At 46.6% G+C, this 17,078-nt stretch overlaps 1 protein-coding gene across 1 annotated transcript in view; it reads left to right on the top strand.

Moving 5' to 3' along the window:
• ARHGAP8 (Rho GTPase activating protein 8) overlaps window positions 1-17,078 on the top strand; it is a 78,422-nt gene that overhangs the window by 12,224 nt on the left and 49,120 nt on the right. The window contains exons 2-4 of the mRNA XM_075602765.1: window positions 5,782-5,891; window positions 7,254-7,391; window positions 12,730-12,817. Coding sequence (XP_075458880.1) covers window positions 5,846-5,891; window positions 7,254-7,391; window positions 12,730-12,817 — 272 coding nt within the window. The 5' untranslated portion in view covers window positions 5,782-5,845. The remainder of the gene's footprint in view (window positions 1-5,781; window positions 5,892-7,253; window positions 7,392-12,729; window positions 12,818-17,078) is intronic.

Genomic DNA, 17,078 nt, shown 5'->3' with positions numbered 1-17,078 from the left:
GGTTACTCCAAGCCACCGTAGTGAGGAGTTTGTTTCCCCTGTATCCTGGCCCAGCGTCTCGCCGTCTGCGCATGCGCAACGGAGTAAGGAAGCTGAAGACTGTTTGTGCCAGATCTTTCGACTGTGGCCACAGCGCCGCCAGCGGTCGTGGGACTAGGAGTGCCGGGCGGCAAATTGTACAGCGGCGAGCTGCCCAGCGGTGAGTTGTAGTGGTGGCGGACCGCTGGCGGCACTTTTGGCAGAAGCCAATTGGCTGTGACCACGGTCTCATGCCGCTGGAAAGCACAATGTCCTTTATCTCCTGCTGGTGGCACCAAAATCTTTCATGTATCTGTCATATCAATAATAATCTCTACCAGGAGTGTGTCCCACCCCCGTACTGTCCGGTCCTTTATTGCTTTGCTGATAAACCAGGTGTCCGAATAGATGACCGTTTTACTCCTCGTCAGACCGGAAGTTTTACGGTTTGTTGATGCCTAAGGCACAGGTAGACAAAGTGACGTGCACAAGCAGAGCCGGCACTTAGATTCATTCACCGTTCATGCATTCCAAGAGTGACATTTACCATTACGTAGAGAGAGGTCTGAAATTGTCCCATAAATTCACAAACCAGGTGAAATATGGCGTTTTTTTCTCCTCGCGAATAAAATTCACAAAAGAACCATATTCCACCCTCCAAAAAGCAAAGGATTAAATATCAATGTGCAGGTCACATGAGTGTATCAAAAAAGTTAAATACTGTTCCTTAGAACAGGGGTGTGCAAACTGGGGGCGATTTTTTTTTTTGTAGGGGGGGTGCGGCGGTTACAGAAGCCCCACGCTCTTCCCCATGGCATTTAAATAAAATGCCGGGGGGCCGCACGAGGCCTCTGTAGCTCACTTGCCTTGATTCAGCTGGATTCCATGGTGGTGTCAAATGACGCTACTGGGTCACGTGACGTGATGTCACATGACGCAACGGCATCATTTGACGCCAGCACAAAGGTAAGGGGGGGCGCAAGCACTGAGGGAGAGCAGGCAGGCAGGCGCAGCACCAAAAGTTTGCGCATTCCTGCCTTAGATGCGCTCAATCCCAAAAGTTATTTAGAAATCAAATCTAATCTTTACTGTTCTGTACAAATGCACACAGACGAATATAAAACACTGAGAGCAGTGGTACTGTTTGCAAACAATCTCTGCCACTCACGCTCACTCCCGGCATTGGTGATTTCAAAAATAACTTTTAGATCAATGCTGCTAATTAAAAAATAGTTGGTCTAGGACAGGGGTCTCAATCTCAGTCCATAAGGGCCACCATCAGGCCAGCTTTTATGAATATCCCTGCTTCAGCACAGGTGGCTCAGTCAAACACTGAGCCACCTATGCTGAAGCAGGGATATTCATAACACCTGGCCTGTTGGTGGCCCTTGAGGACTGAGCTTGAGACCCCTGGTCTAGGGGAACAAATTCTTAAAAGGGTACCCTCTTCCTCCCCACTTCTCCCTAGAATAATAGGGGGATAGAAAATATAGATATATCTCTTCGACTGAGCCACTGATTGAGCCATGAGCCACCTGTGCTGAAGCAGGGATATCCTGAAAACCTGACCTGTTGGTGGCCCTTGAGGACTGGAGTTGCCAACCCCTGCCTTACACTGTACATTTATTCCATCAGCGTTTCGGTGCAGGAGCACCTTTTTGTCAAGATAAATGAGATTGTGCTTTCCAGCTGAATGAGACCGTGGTCACAGCCAATTGGCTGCTGCAAAAGTGCCGCCAGCGGTCCGCCACCACTACAACTCACCGCCGGGCAGGTCGCCGCTGTACAATTTACCGCCCGATGCTCCAAGTCCCATTACTGGGAGCGCTGGGAGGGACTGGGAGAGCCGGGCGGTCGCGGGACTAGGAGCGCCGGACGGCGAATTGTGAAGCGGTGACAGATTATATTCATTATACTTTTGTTCGTATTATTATTATTATTATTATTATTTAGCACTAAAGACATACAGTAATTGGTACTGTTCAATTATGTGGACAACGTTCGGAATATCGGAAATGACACATTTGCATTCCTACCACTTTACAAATATCTGTATTTTTTCTTTTCTCCCTTTTGTTAGCTGGAAGTACAATATATTCCACTCGGATAACTCCCTGGTGGGTATTATACTGTAATTAAAAACTATGGGCATAATACAGGCACCCTTTGTCCAGCAGCTTGTCAGGTTAATTTAATTAAAACTCTAACCGTCTTAACAAAATGTCTACACAAGTGTAAAGTTCAAAGAGCTTATTCCCCAGAGGGTGAATATCTGCCCGGGTGTTAATTCAGCAGCACATAATTCAACCTCTCATTAATACTTTGTACAGTTTGCACGTTAAACAGAAAATAGATTAGCCAGTCGGTGCCTTTATTATCATTCCAGTGTAATTATTTGCAGTCCGTACTCTTCTGCGGTGAGTTAAAATAGGAGGTGAAAAAAGCCTCAGCAACGCTTCTGTTCTGTTGCATTGAAAACGCGGCTGTAATTGGCGATGTGCGGACGCTGTTACAGTAAATAGAAGAAGAGTTGTCATAGAAACATGATTTTAGAGGAACTCCTAACGGCAGTGAAAATAAAAGCTTTGAACTTTACCAATTGGGTCTGCACTGTTCTCTACGGTGATGTATTCAGTGTGGCCCAGACTCTTTTATTAACACCTTTTTGTTGCCAATGCAGAATTTAAAGCGGCCTCCCCCCCCTGGCCGATATTTTTATTTTTCATTTTTTTTACTTGCCGGGGAGGTGGGGGGGGGGGGGGTGGCGAGGATGTGGGGGGGGGCATGGGCGAGGGGAGATGGGTGAGGTGGGGGGGATGGGTGATGGGGGGGGGGGATGGGCGAGGGGGGATGGGGATGGGGGGGGATGGGCGAGTGGGGATGGGGGGGGGTGATGGGCGAGGGGGGATGGGCGAGGGGGGCAGTGGGGAGGCAGGGAGTCGGGCGAGGGGGGGGGGAAGGGCAGAGACCATCGATCAGGTCCGAAGAAAGGTTAAAAAACAAAATCACTTTGGGGGGTCATTTGGATCTGGTCTTCACAGCATGCTCACATTTAATTCATGCTTTCCCTGGTTTTGCTAACTGGTTATAAATATTGCTGTTGTAACATTCACTTCGGGACAAATAATGAAACTAATATGTAGGGACACGGTGTATATACGCGTAGTGATGATTCAAATGATTTCTTCTCCCTTGAACCATTCGATGTCAGAGGGGCCCCATTATTAAAGGGAGGGACGGGGGGTTAAAGTGGAAGGTTTTGTTGCCTTCCAAATGTAGCATATCCAGTTAGGGGAACATTTCTGGAACCGAGGAGACCAGCAGGGGGGATTGGCTGGCTGGTCCAGAAGTTGGCTCTGATGATGATGAGGATGATGATGATAACGGCGGGGATGCTGGTCAGCAGAGTGTGTGAGTGGAGGCAAATGAAAGGCCACCAAGGACTTAAATAAAGTTCTTTATTGCAGAGACTCCATCAGTGAGAGTTAGACCCGGAAATTTCACATTAAACAGTCTCAAAGCAAACCATAAACTTCGCCCAGCACGATTGTTTCCGGGCTACCATCTGTGGGTGGTTTTAGGAGATAAGAGGGCTTCCAAGAGGAGTCTTCCACCAGAACTTAGACTAGGGTGAGCCTTCTGTAGGTGTAGATAACAGTGACTTATATCCCTTAGGATCCTGTGATTTACTGGTCCCCTATTGTCCTGTCCACCTTTTTAAGGCTAGTCATCTGGCCAACTTACCCGTGACTACCTCGTGGGTACTTCCCTGAGTGCTGCTTTGCCTGGTTCATCTCCCTGGATCTTAGAAATTGGCAGAACAGAAACTCTACAAGGGACTTGACTTTTATACACTGGGACCTAAACCACTCTCTTCACTAGCTACAGTGAGAGGCAATGCCCAAAGTTACTAACATAACCCATTAGTGGCCAATATACCGTAGGTAGCTACACATAAACCACTCATTGTCCACCTGTCTTCACTATCTTCATAATGATGACATAGAGATTACTTTCCAAGAAGACAGAGAATAATACTATAATTGACACTGGGAGAGGAGGTTCCTACAAAAGAGATGACAAGGATTATATTATAGACCATCTAAGGCTACGGCCCCCATTTTGGCTGCTGCAGGTGTGCCTGGCGTTCTGGCGGCACACAGCTTAAAACTGCAGTCTGTAGGGAGCGATGGGAGGTGGGGGGCATGGACAAAATGGACGGGCGGCGTGGCCATGACGTCAGGCACAACACAAAGCCCAGCCCAGCAGCTCAAAAAGCACTGCACCAAGCATATTCATACTTATAATTCAGGGAAAGAGCAACAGCATTTTAACAAGAGCTTACCTGGGGTCTGACATCAATGAAAGTGGGGGATTCGGAAGGGAAGAGAATCATTGAATTATATGAATTTATGATGACTATGCATGTTGGAAAATGCTCCAGAGAGTGATCCTATGCCAACAAACGGCATAAGAGCAGCATTCTAACCCGCTCATTGCTGGGAACGCGTTGTTGAAATGTGAATGTAGCAGCCTCACTCACCCATACTACCGTCCTCACTCACACATACTACCGTCCTCACTCACACATACTACCGTCCTCACTCACACATGCTACCGTCCTCGCTCACACATGCTACCGCCCTCACTCACACATGCTACCGCCCTCACTCAGCTAATCACTTTGGTCTGTGGCTGAGCTGCAGGAGATTGCGACGGGGGAGGGGGGCTGGCGAGGGCGCGACCATGACGTCACCCGCTGGTTCGCCCTCATTTGGCTGAAATGCCGGGGGGGGGCATGGCCAGCACTCAGTCGCCAGTTCTGAAGACAATTTTCTTGTCTTCAGAAAATCTGGTCGTGCATCGCGGTGGCAAATTGTGCGCCACGGCAGCTAGTGGCCCCGGCCCCAGTGAGGGGCGGTTCTTGCCATAGCGCGCACTGCAGCCTGTACTGGGGACCTAGCCTAATGCATCTGGTTAACATGCAGATATGAAATGCTATATTGTCTACCGAAACATGTAAGTATTATACTTATCCATTCATATGCAGGGATAACTTCAACAGAACTCCGACATAGTGTAGACTTGAAAACAAATTAAGAGGAAGTGGCTGTTTTGAGGTGAAAAACCTGAAGAACCTGTTTCTTATTGTTGCAGTGGTAGCTCTGTATGCTAAGAGATAATGGGGAAGGGCAGGGTTGCAGACCTGTATGAGACATGGGAATGCCCTCACACGGGGTATTTCTATTTGCTGTACACCGTGCAGTGAAGGCTTTTTGTCACTTTTTGACCCACCGTAACTTGTATGTGGTTGAAACCTATCCCAGCTTCACATTGCAAAGCCAGTGTAACCAGCCTCGCACTGATGAGACCCAGAAAGTCGAAACGGCTGTCTGTGAGTAGGGTTACTGGCTCTGCACTTCTTTAACCCAGGCTGTGCTGAAAAAGCTGTGTAATGCGGCAGGCGTACGCTTATAGGGGTCAATGCTAAAATGGGTAAGAAGAAAAAGGTGACAGTGTGCTCATTTGCATTTCATTACCCAGAATCCCTAGCTGCAGTGGAAGCTCTGTATGCTAAGAGATAACGGGGAAAGGCAGGTTCGCAGACCTGTCTGATACATGTGAATGTGCTCCCACGTGATTATTTTTATTTAATGTCGAAGCAAATACTAATTAAATAAAATGTCATCGACTCCCAGCTGCTGAAAAATTATTTGTCATAAATGGTCCCCTGTGAGTAACTATATATTCTCTTATTTCCAGGACCAGGAACACCCCGTTCTCCAGACCCCGAGTACTGCTGAACAAGACTAGCACGCCGCTCGCCATGCAAAGCATGCATGCTGTCGACTTTGAACAATTAGCAGAAATCGGTACATACTGTATATTATTGCTCTAATGCTGTAGTCTCGGAATACATCGGTGTTTTTGCAGATTTTGCTTTTACTATTCGTTTCTTATCCTGATCACATACTTCCTAGTGAAATCCCCCAGTAGTTTTCTATTTTGATGTGAAATAATATTTCAAGAGACTCAAAAAAGAATCTGTGACTCATTCTTTTCCCTTTTTCGATTTATGTGCGAGTCTCTATTCTTTATATATCCGGTACACCTGTAATGGCATAAATCTTCTATCTCGTGGGGTCTTCTATTGCACGATCCTCATCATTACTGGGTTGGAGACAACACCGCTATGACTGGCTGTGCGGCAGTATAGGAGTTTACCAGAGGTAAAACCAGAGGGTCATCTACTGGGAGACCCCAGAATCAGATACAATAGTCTCCTTTATCCGACTTTCGGTTAAGCGCCTCTCCGTTTTTATCCGACATCTGCCCCCTTCTCACTTACCAGGCTTACAGGCGGCGGCAGAAGAGGAGGACTGAGGACCACCATATCAGCGGAGCAGGACAGCAGAGGCGTTACACGGCGGGCGGCAGAAACAGCAGTAGCAGGAGAAGCACAGGAGAACAGCCGTGGAGGAGCTGCGCTGTTGCAGCGGTGGACACCGGACGTCGGTAAAGTGCACCACCCCGGCTGTTCTCCTGTGCTGCTCACATGGTGCTAATGCTCTTCTCCTGCTATTGCTGTTTCTGCTGCCACCGCCCGCCATGTAACGCCTCTGCTATCCTGCTCCACTGACTGCTGCCACCACCGCCTGGTAAGTGAGAAGGGAGGGAGAGGGTGCAGATGTCGGATAATACTTTCCGTATTATCCTTAATTTTCGGTTATACGACACGTATCGGTCCCGTTTAGGTCGGATAACCGAGACTCTACTGTACAGTATTATCGTAATCCGGTCTTGTGGGAATAGATGCTCTCTTTGCTTGTATCCCTAGTTTGGCATTGCTCATCCCCACTATGTATATGAGATTTGGTCTGTCATTGGGAAGATCTAGCCGGGGTGATGAAGGTAGTTTCTGTTCAAGACCATAAATGACGCCTACAATCATCATTTAAGTCTTCTGGTTCTACAGCAGGTGCAAAATCAGCAACAGGTTCATATGAAAATGGTGTGTATTGTTTTTTTCTCCTCCGTGGTGCTGTTTTTGCCCCAGTAGGTGTTGATAAATAAACCCACGAGTGATTCCAGGACAGAGGAATGGAGCCGAGTTATGTTTTTATTAATAATGCAAGTAATCCGAGCACCTAGAAAAGATGGCCTGGGATTGGGATGCAAGGGAATCCGTTGCACCAACAGTTGCAGCCTCTCTCTTATTTCCACAATTGCTCTAGAACTTCAGAAGGATGAGGAGGAGCAGACACAACTGGGTCACAACAGGGCGTCTGATGCAGGAGCCAGCGACGTTGCTGATGCTGACATGAGTCACCCATATTATGATATTGCACGGCACGGCATCATACATGTAGCTGGTAAGTCAGTGCGCCATCAACAGAAAATCGAGCTTCTGTGCGGAAAGCGATTTCATTGCATTATAACGTATTTTCGCTTCCAGGGTCCAACTTTCCCGTTCACATTTATATATCATGACAGATTCAAGTTAGTGCGTGTGTGTGTATTGGTGGATGGATTCACTGGCCTTTTGACACACACACACACACACACACACACACGTATTTACTACCTGAACTTTGAGATATATATTATTATTGTTTGTTTCAAAACTGCCAACATATTGTGAGCGTGACAGAAAGGGGGTGCAGAGATTTGATCATTACATAAAACAGAGTTTTATACAAACATGGACACACATGCACAAACCGATACAAAGGTAATGAGGGCGCTGCTCCACAAAGGTAATGAGGGCGCTGCTCCACAAAGGTAATGAGGGCGCTGCTCCACAAAGGTAATGAGGGCGCTGCTCCACAAAGGTAATGAGGGCGCTGCTCCACAAAGGTAATGAGGGCGCTGCTCCACAAAGGGAATGAGGGCGCTGCTCCACAAAGGGAATGAGGGCGCTGCTCCACAAAGGTAATGAGGGCGCTGCTCCACAAAGGGAATGAGGGCGCTGCTCCACAAAGGGAATGAGGGCGCTGCTCCACAAAGGGAATGAGGGCGCTGCTCCACAAAGGGAATGAGGCCGCTGCTCCACAAAGGTAATGAGGGCGCTGCTCCACAAAGGGAATGAGGGCGCTGCTCCACAAAGGGAATGAGGGCGCTGCTCCACAAAGGGAATGAGGGCGCTGCTCCACAAAGGGAATGAGGGCGCTGCTCCACAAAGGGAATGAGGGCGCTGCTCCACAAAGGGAATGAGGGCGCTGCTCCACAAAGGGAAGGAGGGCGCTGCTCCACAAAGGGAAGGAGGGCGCTGCTCCACAAAGGGAATGAGGGCGCTGCTCCACAAAGGTAATGAGGGCGCTGCTCCACAAAGGTAATGAGGGCGCTGCTCCACAAAGGTAATGAGGGCGCTGCTCCACAAAGGTAATGAGGGCGCTGCTCCACAAAGGTAATGAGGGCGCTGCTCCACAAAGGTAATGAGGGCGCTGCTCCACAAAGGTAATGAGGGCGCTGCTCCACAAAGGTAATGAGGGCGCTGCTCCACAAAGGTAATGAGGGCGCTGCTCCACAAAGGTAATGAGGGCGCTGCTCCACAAGGTAATGAGGGTGCTGCTCCACAAAGGTAATGAGGGCGCTGCTCCTGAGAGCTTACAGTCTAGAGGGAATGAGGGACAATGTTGAAACAAAAGATGAAGTGGCTGCTCATTGTGGGACAGAGTATACCTCAGGTTGGGGAATGGTCCAGCATGACGAGTGATCTCATTTAGGTTTGAGGTTGGGAATATTGGGGGGAGATACATAGCATGGAGATTGGTCCAGCTTTCTTGAAATGGTGAACGTTCAGAGGGCTTTTAAATGTCTGATGCTGCGTGGCATTGAAGTCCAGAGAGAGGGGGCAGAACGGGGAGAAGTCTTGTAGGCGGGAGTGAGAGGAGGTAAGGCTGCAGGAGAGGTGGATGTCGTGGGCAGTACGTAGGGGGCATATATGGATATATTTGGGGACAAGGGCTGAGATTTAAAGGGGGCTGGGGCAGCGTCATTGAGAGCTTTGTAAGTCAGAGCTGGGGTTTTTAATTTGATTCTAGAGGATATTGGAAGCCAGTGTAGGGATTTGTGAAGTGGAGCAGCAGAAGTGGAGCGGTGAGTGAGGTAGATGAGTCTGGCAGCAGTATTTTGGCTGGATTGGCGTTATGATAGGCGGGCAAGGGGAATGCAAGAAACAAAAAAAGTGCACGCTGCTCCTAAATTGTGAAAAAATATAACACTGATGACTACTGATATATGCGCTCTAATGTGTATATACAGGCATACCCCGCTTTAAGTACACTCACTTTAAGTACACTCGCGAGTAAGTACATAGCGCCCAATAGGCAAACGGCAGCTCACGCATGCGCCTGTCATCACGTCCTGAACAGCAATACCAGCTCCCTACCTGTACCAAAGCTGTGCGCAACCGGGGAGACTATAGAGCCTGTTACAAATGCGCTATTTACATCAGTTATGCACGTATATAACGATTGCAGTACAGTACATGCATCGATAAGTGGGAAAAGGTAGTGCTTCACTTTAAGTACATTTTCGCTTTACATACATGCTCCGGTCCCATTGCGTACATTAATGCGGGGTATGCCTGTATACAGTACAATGATAAATCCAATCAGCAAATGTGATATTGTGAATAAATTGGGTGATCAAATGCCAATATAAAACATGCAGCTCAAAACACTTTGTTTAGAATTTGTTCCCAAATTCTTTCAGGTGTAGAAATCTTCATGAAACTTGGGGAGCGCAGGTACCAAAAAGGAAGAGTTAAAAGACACTAATAGTGCAATATTGCTTCTCAAACAAGGTATAGTGGGTAACCCAATATGAAGTGCACACTCACATGGTATAATAACCTAACAAGAATAAATCCATCACAGCACTGAAATCTTTGAGTAGTAGTTCCCACTGGATATTAGATATCTTGACATGAATGAGAAAAGGAATGGCGGTAGTGCGGATCAATGTGGGATAAAAGGTATTTATGTAGCAATATCTCAAGAGTGCAAATTCACACTCTAAATGATACAAAACGGCATTGGTGAACAAGGAGATGAATCAAGACTAAGTAGCATATGATCTCACCGCCGCCGCCTCACGCATTGATCTCAGTGTCCTTCATGGTGTCTACACGTCACTTCCGGTAGCGTGCTACCTCAATGAGGTGAACTCCGACGGGTTGGCAACGCTCTGCTCTCAGCTCCTCCACCACAGGCTTGTTCGCCTGGATCTACTCAACACATTTCATCTACAGTTCGGCTTCATCAAGGGGAATGTCAACTAGGAGAAGGTTGCCGTAGGCAAGGCGAGACATGATGAGTGAGTGAAGTAGGATTTTAGTTGCCCCATGAGTGCGAAAAGGGCGTCTGCTGGTGATATTTGGGGAATGGAGATGACAGGACTTTGTGAGGGACTGAATATGAGGAATGAAGGAGAAATCAATCAAAGAGGACTTGTAGACAGTTGGTTTGATGTGTTGATGAGACTGTAGTGTTCTTGACAGTGAGGGAGAGTTTGGGTGTAGGAGTTACAATGGAAGGGGGAAAGAGTATTAGTCCTGTCTTGGACATATTAGGTAATGGTTGGACATCCAGGAGAAGATTGCAGAGAGACAGTTCATGACATGGACAGGAGAGAGGGGTAGAGGAGAGGTAAAGTTGGGTGTCGGCATACAGATAATACTGAAAGGCAAAATATTGTATTAGTTCACCAAGTGGTAAGGGAAAGAACACACTAATTAACAAAGCACAATGGTGAAAATACAATACTAAGTTCTAATAGGGAATGCTGGTCACAGAACACAGGTTCCTATCCAGTGTGCATCAATGAAACAAAACAGAGCGCAAAGAGCCCTATAGGTTAAAATAAGATAGGCAGAAAAAAAACAACAAACAGGTAAATAATACCAACCTCTGTCAGTCTCCGAGTGGACACGGGGACCTCCTCAGTGTTAGTTCACAAAGAGAGGCGTTGTAGAGTGAGAAGAGCAGAGGAACAAAGTCAGAAGCTTATGGGACCCCAACAGAAAGAGTGGGTGAAGAGGAGACACCAGAGAAGGAAACACTGCAGGAGCAGTTGGATAGGTAGGACATGAGCTAAGAGAAGCTGCTTCATGGAGGCCAATGGAGCAGAGAGTGCAGGAAAAGGGGGTGTTCAACATTGATTAAGGCAGCGGAGAGATCCAGGACAATTCAAAGGGAGGCGTGACCCTTAGATTTAGATGTGAGTAGGTCATTGGCCACTTTTGTTAGTGCTGTCTCAGTGGAATGTAGAGGATGGAAACCAGTCAAACTGTTGAGAGAGAGAGAGAGACATTAATTCTTTAGAATGGGCGTGTTGAGTGCATGTTTTAAAGAAGATGGGTGGGAGCGCTTAGGGTGGGGCTTAGTGTGTGAGAGGGGGAGCGGAGGAGATGTGAAGGAATAGGATGAAAGGGGCAGGTTGTAGGATGATGAGTGTGGCGACCTCCAGTTCTGTCACATGAGAAAATGAGCTTGGGATACATAATTGGAGTGCCCGTTACCAAGTTTTCTTGTATTTACATAGAGTATATTTATCTCCTCAATCATGTGACAGAGTTAAGGTAAAGGTAATTTTCTGGCTTATCTGAAATACTACTTTATTTCTGGCGGGGATTCACTATATCCGTGCAGCTGCTTTAAATTCCTTACCGGTTTCTGTTCGGTCTGTTTCTGGAAGCTGGTCCTCCCCTGGATGGTTCTAATGTATCCTGCTGGATTAGTGGCCTCTGAGAAAAATATAATCCAAACAAGCGTTCCCGGCTGGTAATGGGTTTTTGAAGCTAATTAGATTTTTTTTTTAGAACAGATTCGATCAAAGTCTAGCGACCTGTAGTTAAGAACTGTATTAATCAGAACAAACGGTGTTTGATTTTCTTAACCTCTTCATTGCTGGATGTGTTGAACCAGCTGTCTAACCTACTGTACTTAATTGGTAGAAATGTTTTTTTTGTTGCGTTAGCATTTGACTGTTTTTTCTATGCTATTTGCAGCAACTCCTCTTTACTGTCTAAAATGTGGAAATTCTTCTGCATATTTTATTTCCACACGGCTGCCTCTACCTCTTAGAGAATTAATCGATTTATTACATTACTTATTTTGTGACTTAAAAGTAAAGGGGGAAAAAAGATGAAGTCGGGATTTTGAACCTGCGAACATGCCCATCCTTGGTTATTAGTTACAGTATAATACTGTTGCATATCACATGCTGTTATCTGTTATTATAACACTGGTACATAATAGATGCTGAGTTATCAATTAGATCAGGAGTGGCCAACTCCAATCCTCACAGGCTACCAACAGTTCAAGTTTTCAGGATATCCCTGCTTCAGCACAGGATAATGACTGAGCCACCTGTGCTGAAGCAGGGATATCCTGAAAACCTGACATGTTGGTGGCCCAAGAGGACTGGAGTTGCGCCACTACTGAATTAGATGGTATATCACTGTAACAGAAACTGCTTCAGATAATGACCGGGAGTCATGAAACCGATGTGGGACATCACGCCCAATCTGCCCGCAGCTGCTGCTGACATCAATGCCGCCAAATCGGACGGAGCGACTCTCATGGGGGCTTTATGACTCCTGGTCAATGTCTACTGAAAAGTAGATGGCATGCTTATGGGAATTAGCACCTGTACTTATCTGCTGTCCGGATTATTGGTTCTAAATAACACTGTTTTATTTAACAGGCGATGATAACTCTGGAAGAAAAGTAATCACGTTCAGCTGCTGTCGCCTACCCCCCTGCCATGAGATTGATCACACGCGTCTGCTAGAGTACGTTTCTGCATCACATACACATACTATTAGCTGGAAGTAACCCGGCTCTGCCCAGCAATTCTAAGAAGCTAAAAAATACCGAGAGATATAAACAGATCATTTAAATTGTTTTAGTTTCTTAATGCGGAATCCACTGCTAGAGCCGCAACAGCTCCACCCATAATCCTTTCATTGCCTCTGAAGTGTTCCATCGAGGGCCTCTAATGCATGTGTGTGGGACATTGTACTCTCGCCCCAAACAATGATCTCGCCCTCTTGAAGAACTTTGGCTGCTCCTGTTTGATTTTTGTTGCAAATTGGAGTGACCGACATTAAGTGGCAGCTTGAGGGTTGTGTGGTGGGATCACGTCATCAGTGATGTCATCAGTGAATTGTATCCAAATATAGACAAAAACCTGCTCCTTGATCTCAGGAACCATCATGCAAAATGTGGTTACGATATCTTAAGAGGTGTCCAAATGCACAGCGAACAGACAAATAACTGTCCAAAATATATAGTGAAGAAGATACAGTATGTTATTAATGTCTAAGTACATTTTGTGCCCACCTTATATGAACTGCGAATCCAAGAAGCTCTGATTGCCAAGATATATCTTTTTTACTTATTTGTCAGTACTTGCTGGGGAAAAAACAAAAATAGATGTGGGATCACCAAGTTGGAAGCTGCAATCTCGTGTCACTATGATGTCACGGTTTTCCATTTGCTGAGGTTTAGCTACAGTGGTCCTCTTTTTTCAGAGTCGTGTGCAGGGCTGCTGACAGGGGGATGGGTGGGGAGGGCTGTCCTGGGCACTGCGGCTACAGGGGGTCCGGTCGGCGCTGGAATTTGGGAAGGGCCCAAGTTCTGTGCCCGGCTGCTGGTTCTCTGATTGCTGCTGCTTCCTCTCCCATCGGTCCGCGCCGGAAGTTGGGCCTGCTCGAAAGTCGGACCCAAATTCCACGCAGGACCAACGTGGCAAGGAAGGCCTTCAACACAACCAAGGTGTGTGTGTGTGTGTGTGTATAGGGGCTGGGTTTAATTGTGTGTGTGGGGTTGGTGAATCTTGTATGTGTGTGTGGCCAGTGGGGGATTGAATGAGAGAAGGGGGGCATTGAGTGATAGAGGGGGGAGAGAAATACATGGAGGGGGGTGAGAGAGGAGGGCCTTGCAAGGCCGATGAAAGTGGGGCCCCAGTGGAAACTCTTGTCTTGGGCCCTGGTGAAGCTATTGATTGCCCTGTGTGTATGTGTATACAGGCGTACGTACATACATACATACATACATACATACTTAGAGGCATACCCCGGTTTAAGGACACTCACTTTAAGTACACTCGCCATTAAGGACATATCGCCCAATAGGCAAACGGCAGCTCACGCATGCGCCTGTCAGCACATCCTGAACAGTAATACCAGCTACCTACCTGTTCAGAAGCTGTGCACAAGCGGGGAGACTATAGAGCCTGTTACACATGCGTTATTTACATCAGTTATGCACGTCTATGATGATTGCAGTACAGCACATGCATCAATAAGTGGAAAAAAGGTAGTGCTTCACTTTAAGTACATTTTCGTTTTACATACATGCTCTGGACCCATTGCGTACGTTAATGCGGGGTATGCCCATACATACATACATATACACTGTATGGTGAGACCAGACAGGCCACCTTCTTTCAGGATTGGTATGAAAAGGTGAGCAATCTTTTCAACTTCCACTGACTTGCGTTGGGTGGAGGGAGTATTTCCTGGGAGAATGTGGCTGTTTTTTTCAGCGAATAATGTGGTAATTATAAATAAGAAACATTTGACATATGACTGAGACAAAAGTGCGATAAATCAAAGTGTATACAGTACTTCCATTTTTATTTGAAGATTCTTATCTGCACCATGTACAGCATTTAGAAATCCTTTTTATTTTACATCCTCCATGGCAGCCATAACAGCTGGGATATAGCCCCTCCTCCTAGCTGGGATAGGACAAGCATTCTGACGCAGGTATAAAGGAGGTGTGTCCTCATCCCTGGTCCGTTATTCTTGTTCTACCTAAACTCGAGGAAGGATGTCCCCATTCCTCCTGCTACTTTGCACTAAACTTTAGCATTTTAGTTTTTCCTTTAGGTTTATTGAGAAAGATGGATTTCCTTCTGGCATCGTTGTACAGCTGCCTGCTGCTCTCTTGAGGTTTGCCGCTCTTACGCATTCCCCTGAGGGAAGGACCCCCTCACTACCAGGGGTAAGGGTTCCAGTCCGGACCTTTTCTGGAATTTGTCCTTAAGTGGCTATTGCGGCCATCTTGGTTCATGGCAAACCTCTTTTGTAGTTGGTAATTGGCTACCCTGGCTCCAGCTTCTTAAATAGCAGCCAGCTACTCTCAGCCTCCACCTAAGCACATAGTATTCTATTCTGTGTCTTCCTATGCCCTGTTCCTGTCTTGTTCCTGTTTGTCTGCAGCCATGTTACCTGTTCTGTCTGTGGATTACCCGTTGCTGACCCCAGTCTGTGACCCCGACCTTGCATCTTTGCTGCCTGCCTTGACCACTGCCTGCATCCCAACTATGACTACTCTAACAGGACTCTGTCTCCTAGCTCTGGTAGGGGATCATAACCTCTATCTTAGCTATGCGGGTCTGCTTCCTATCGGAGACGAGCATCGTTTTACAGGGTTACAGACCCAATGGTATGTGTGTTTCAAGGTTTTGGAGTCGGGTATAGGGCAGCTTCGCAAGATGGTCAGGGATGCCGGATTCCCCCTCACACAACTTCCACAGTTGTGGTTCCAACGTCCAAAATGGAAGTTACTCCAGGGCCATGAAATTCAGTTCTCTGGAATAAGGATCAACAGAGGCAGACTACCCTGAGTGTTAGATATTTTGTAAAATAAACTGAGTATAAGCTCAAGGAAACAGCATGGTAATATCCAAATAACCTTTTCGGGCTAATGATAATCGGGATAAACGGAGAAACAAATCCACATATAATATAACCATCAAATGGATTAAGGGGCGAGAGAGGAAGACACGTATTTGTGGTAAAGTAAAGACCAACCCAGATTAACTCAAGAGGTGATTGAAGTATCTCCATGAAGTGGCTGGGACTATGGTTCTTACTCGGTGCCTCCGGTATGCCCAGTGTGGAGCTGTTGCTGCTCACTATGAATCACTGTCTCTCCCCCAGCTGGTTGAGCGCTCTGCAATCCGGCGCTTGTGGAGAAATCCGTGACCCCCGTGTGCGTCGCTCCAATCACAGTAGAACCAAGAGAAAAACATATATATTGAATTAGTGGGACGGCTACCCCATAAAAATCGGAACTAGCCAGATATGAAAAAATAAAAAAAGGTTTATTGATAACATGCTAAAAATACAAAACAAAAAATACACAGACTGACAAAAATCTCCTCCCACGCATTTTGCACCTGGTATGACGCTTTTTCAAGGTGAAAAAGCGCCATACCAGGTGCAAAACGCGTGGGAGGAGATTTTTGTCCGTCGGTATTTTTTGTTTTGTATTTTTAGCATGTAATCAATAAACCTTTTTTTATTTTTTTCATATCTGGTTAGTTCTGATTTTTTTATGGGGTAGCCGTCCCACCAATCCAATATATATATATTTTTTTACCCTAAGTGTTAGGCCTGATTATTTCCAGGTTGGGAGACCTCCTGGGAAATACCTTGGCCGGTAAAAATGCGCTTCCGGTCTCTGAAGGGGGACTGCAGAGTCTTTCCACAATCCCTCCGGGAGGCAACAACAGCACTTCCGGTATGTACGGCTCCGTTGACAGTACTTCCGGTTGTGTGTGGCACTGACAAGGCTACTTCAGGTTGCACATGGCGCTGATGACATCACTTCCATTCATGTGGGATGCTGCTAAAGCACGAAAGCAGGTTCAGCCAGGTATGTAAAAGGTAACCCATTATCATTAACAGAAGTATCTAAGCAAATGAACAGTACAGTAACTGTCTCTGCGACTCAACACTACATCCTAGTAGTTTGCTCCCTGCAATGCAGTCAATCTACCCCTCAAGTGGTTTGCTTGTTTCTGCTATGCTATAGTTTGCTTAATAAGTCTGCTCTCAAGCAGCGAAGAGGCATCTGCTCATGCAGCTTGTGTTTCACTGCCATAATCAGAAGCCAATGTACCCCGCAATGTGGTTTGCTTGCTCTACTGTGCTATAGTTTGCCTTGTGAGTCTGCTCTAAAGCAGTTAATCGGCACCTGTTTATGTATTCCACTTTATCTGAAGATTGAGACCTGCCGACCCCTCCAGTGGTTTGCTGG

This window comes from Ascaphus truei, chromosome 5, assembly GCF_040206685.1.
Source record: "Ascaphus truei isolate aAscTru1 chromosome 5, aAscTru1.hap1, whole genome shotgun sequence".
Lineage (NCBI taxonomy): Eukaryota > Metazoa > Chordata > Amphibia > Anura > Ascaphidae > Ascaphus > Ascaphus truei.
Note: the sequence above shows the minus strand (reverse complement) of the source record. Positions and strands in the feature narration are given on the sequence as shown.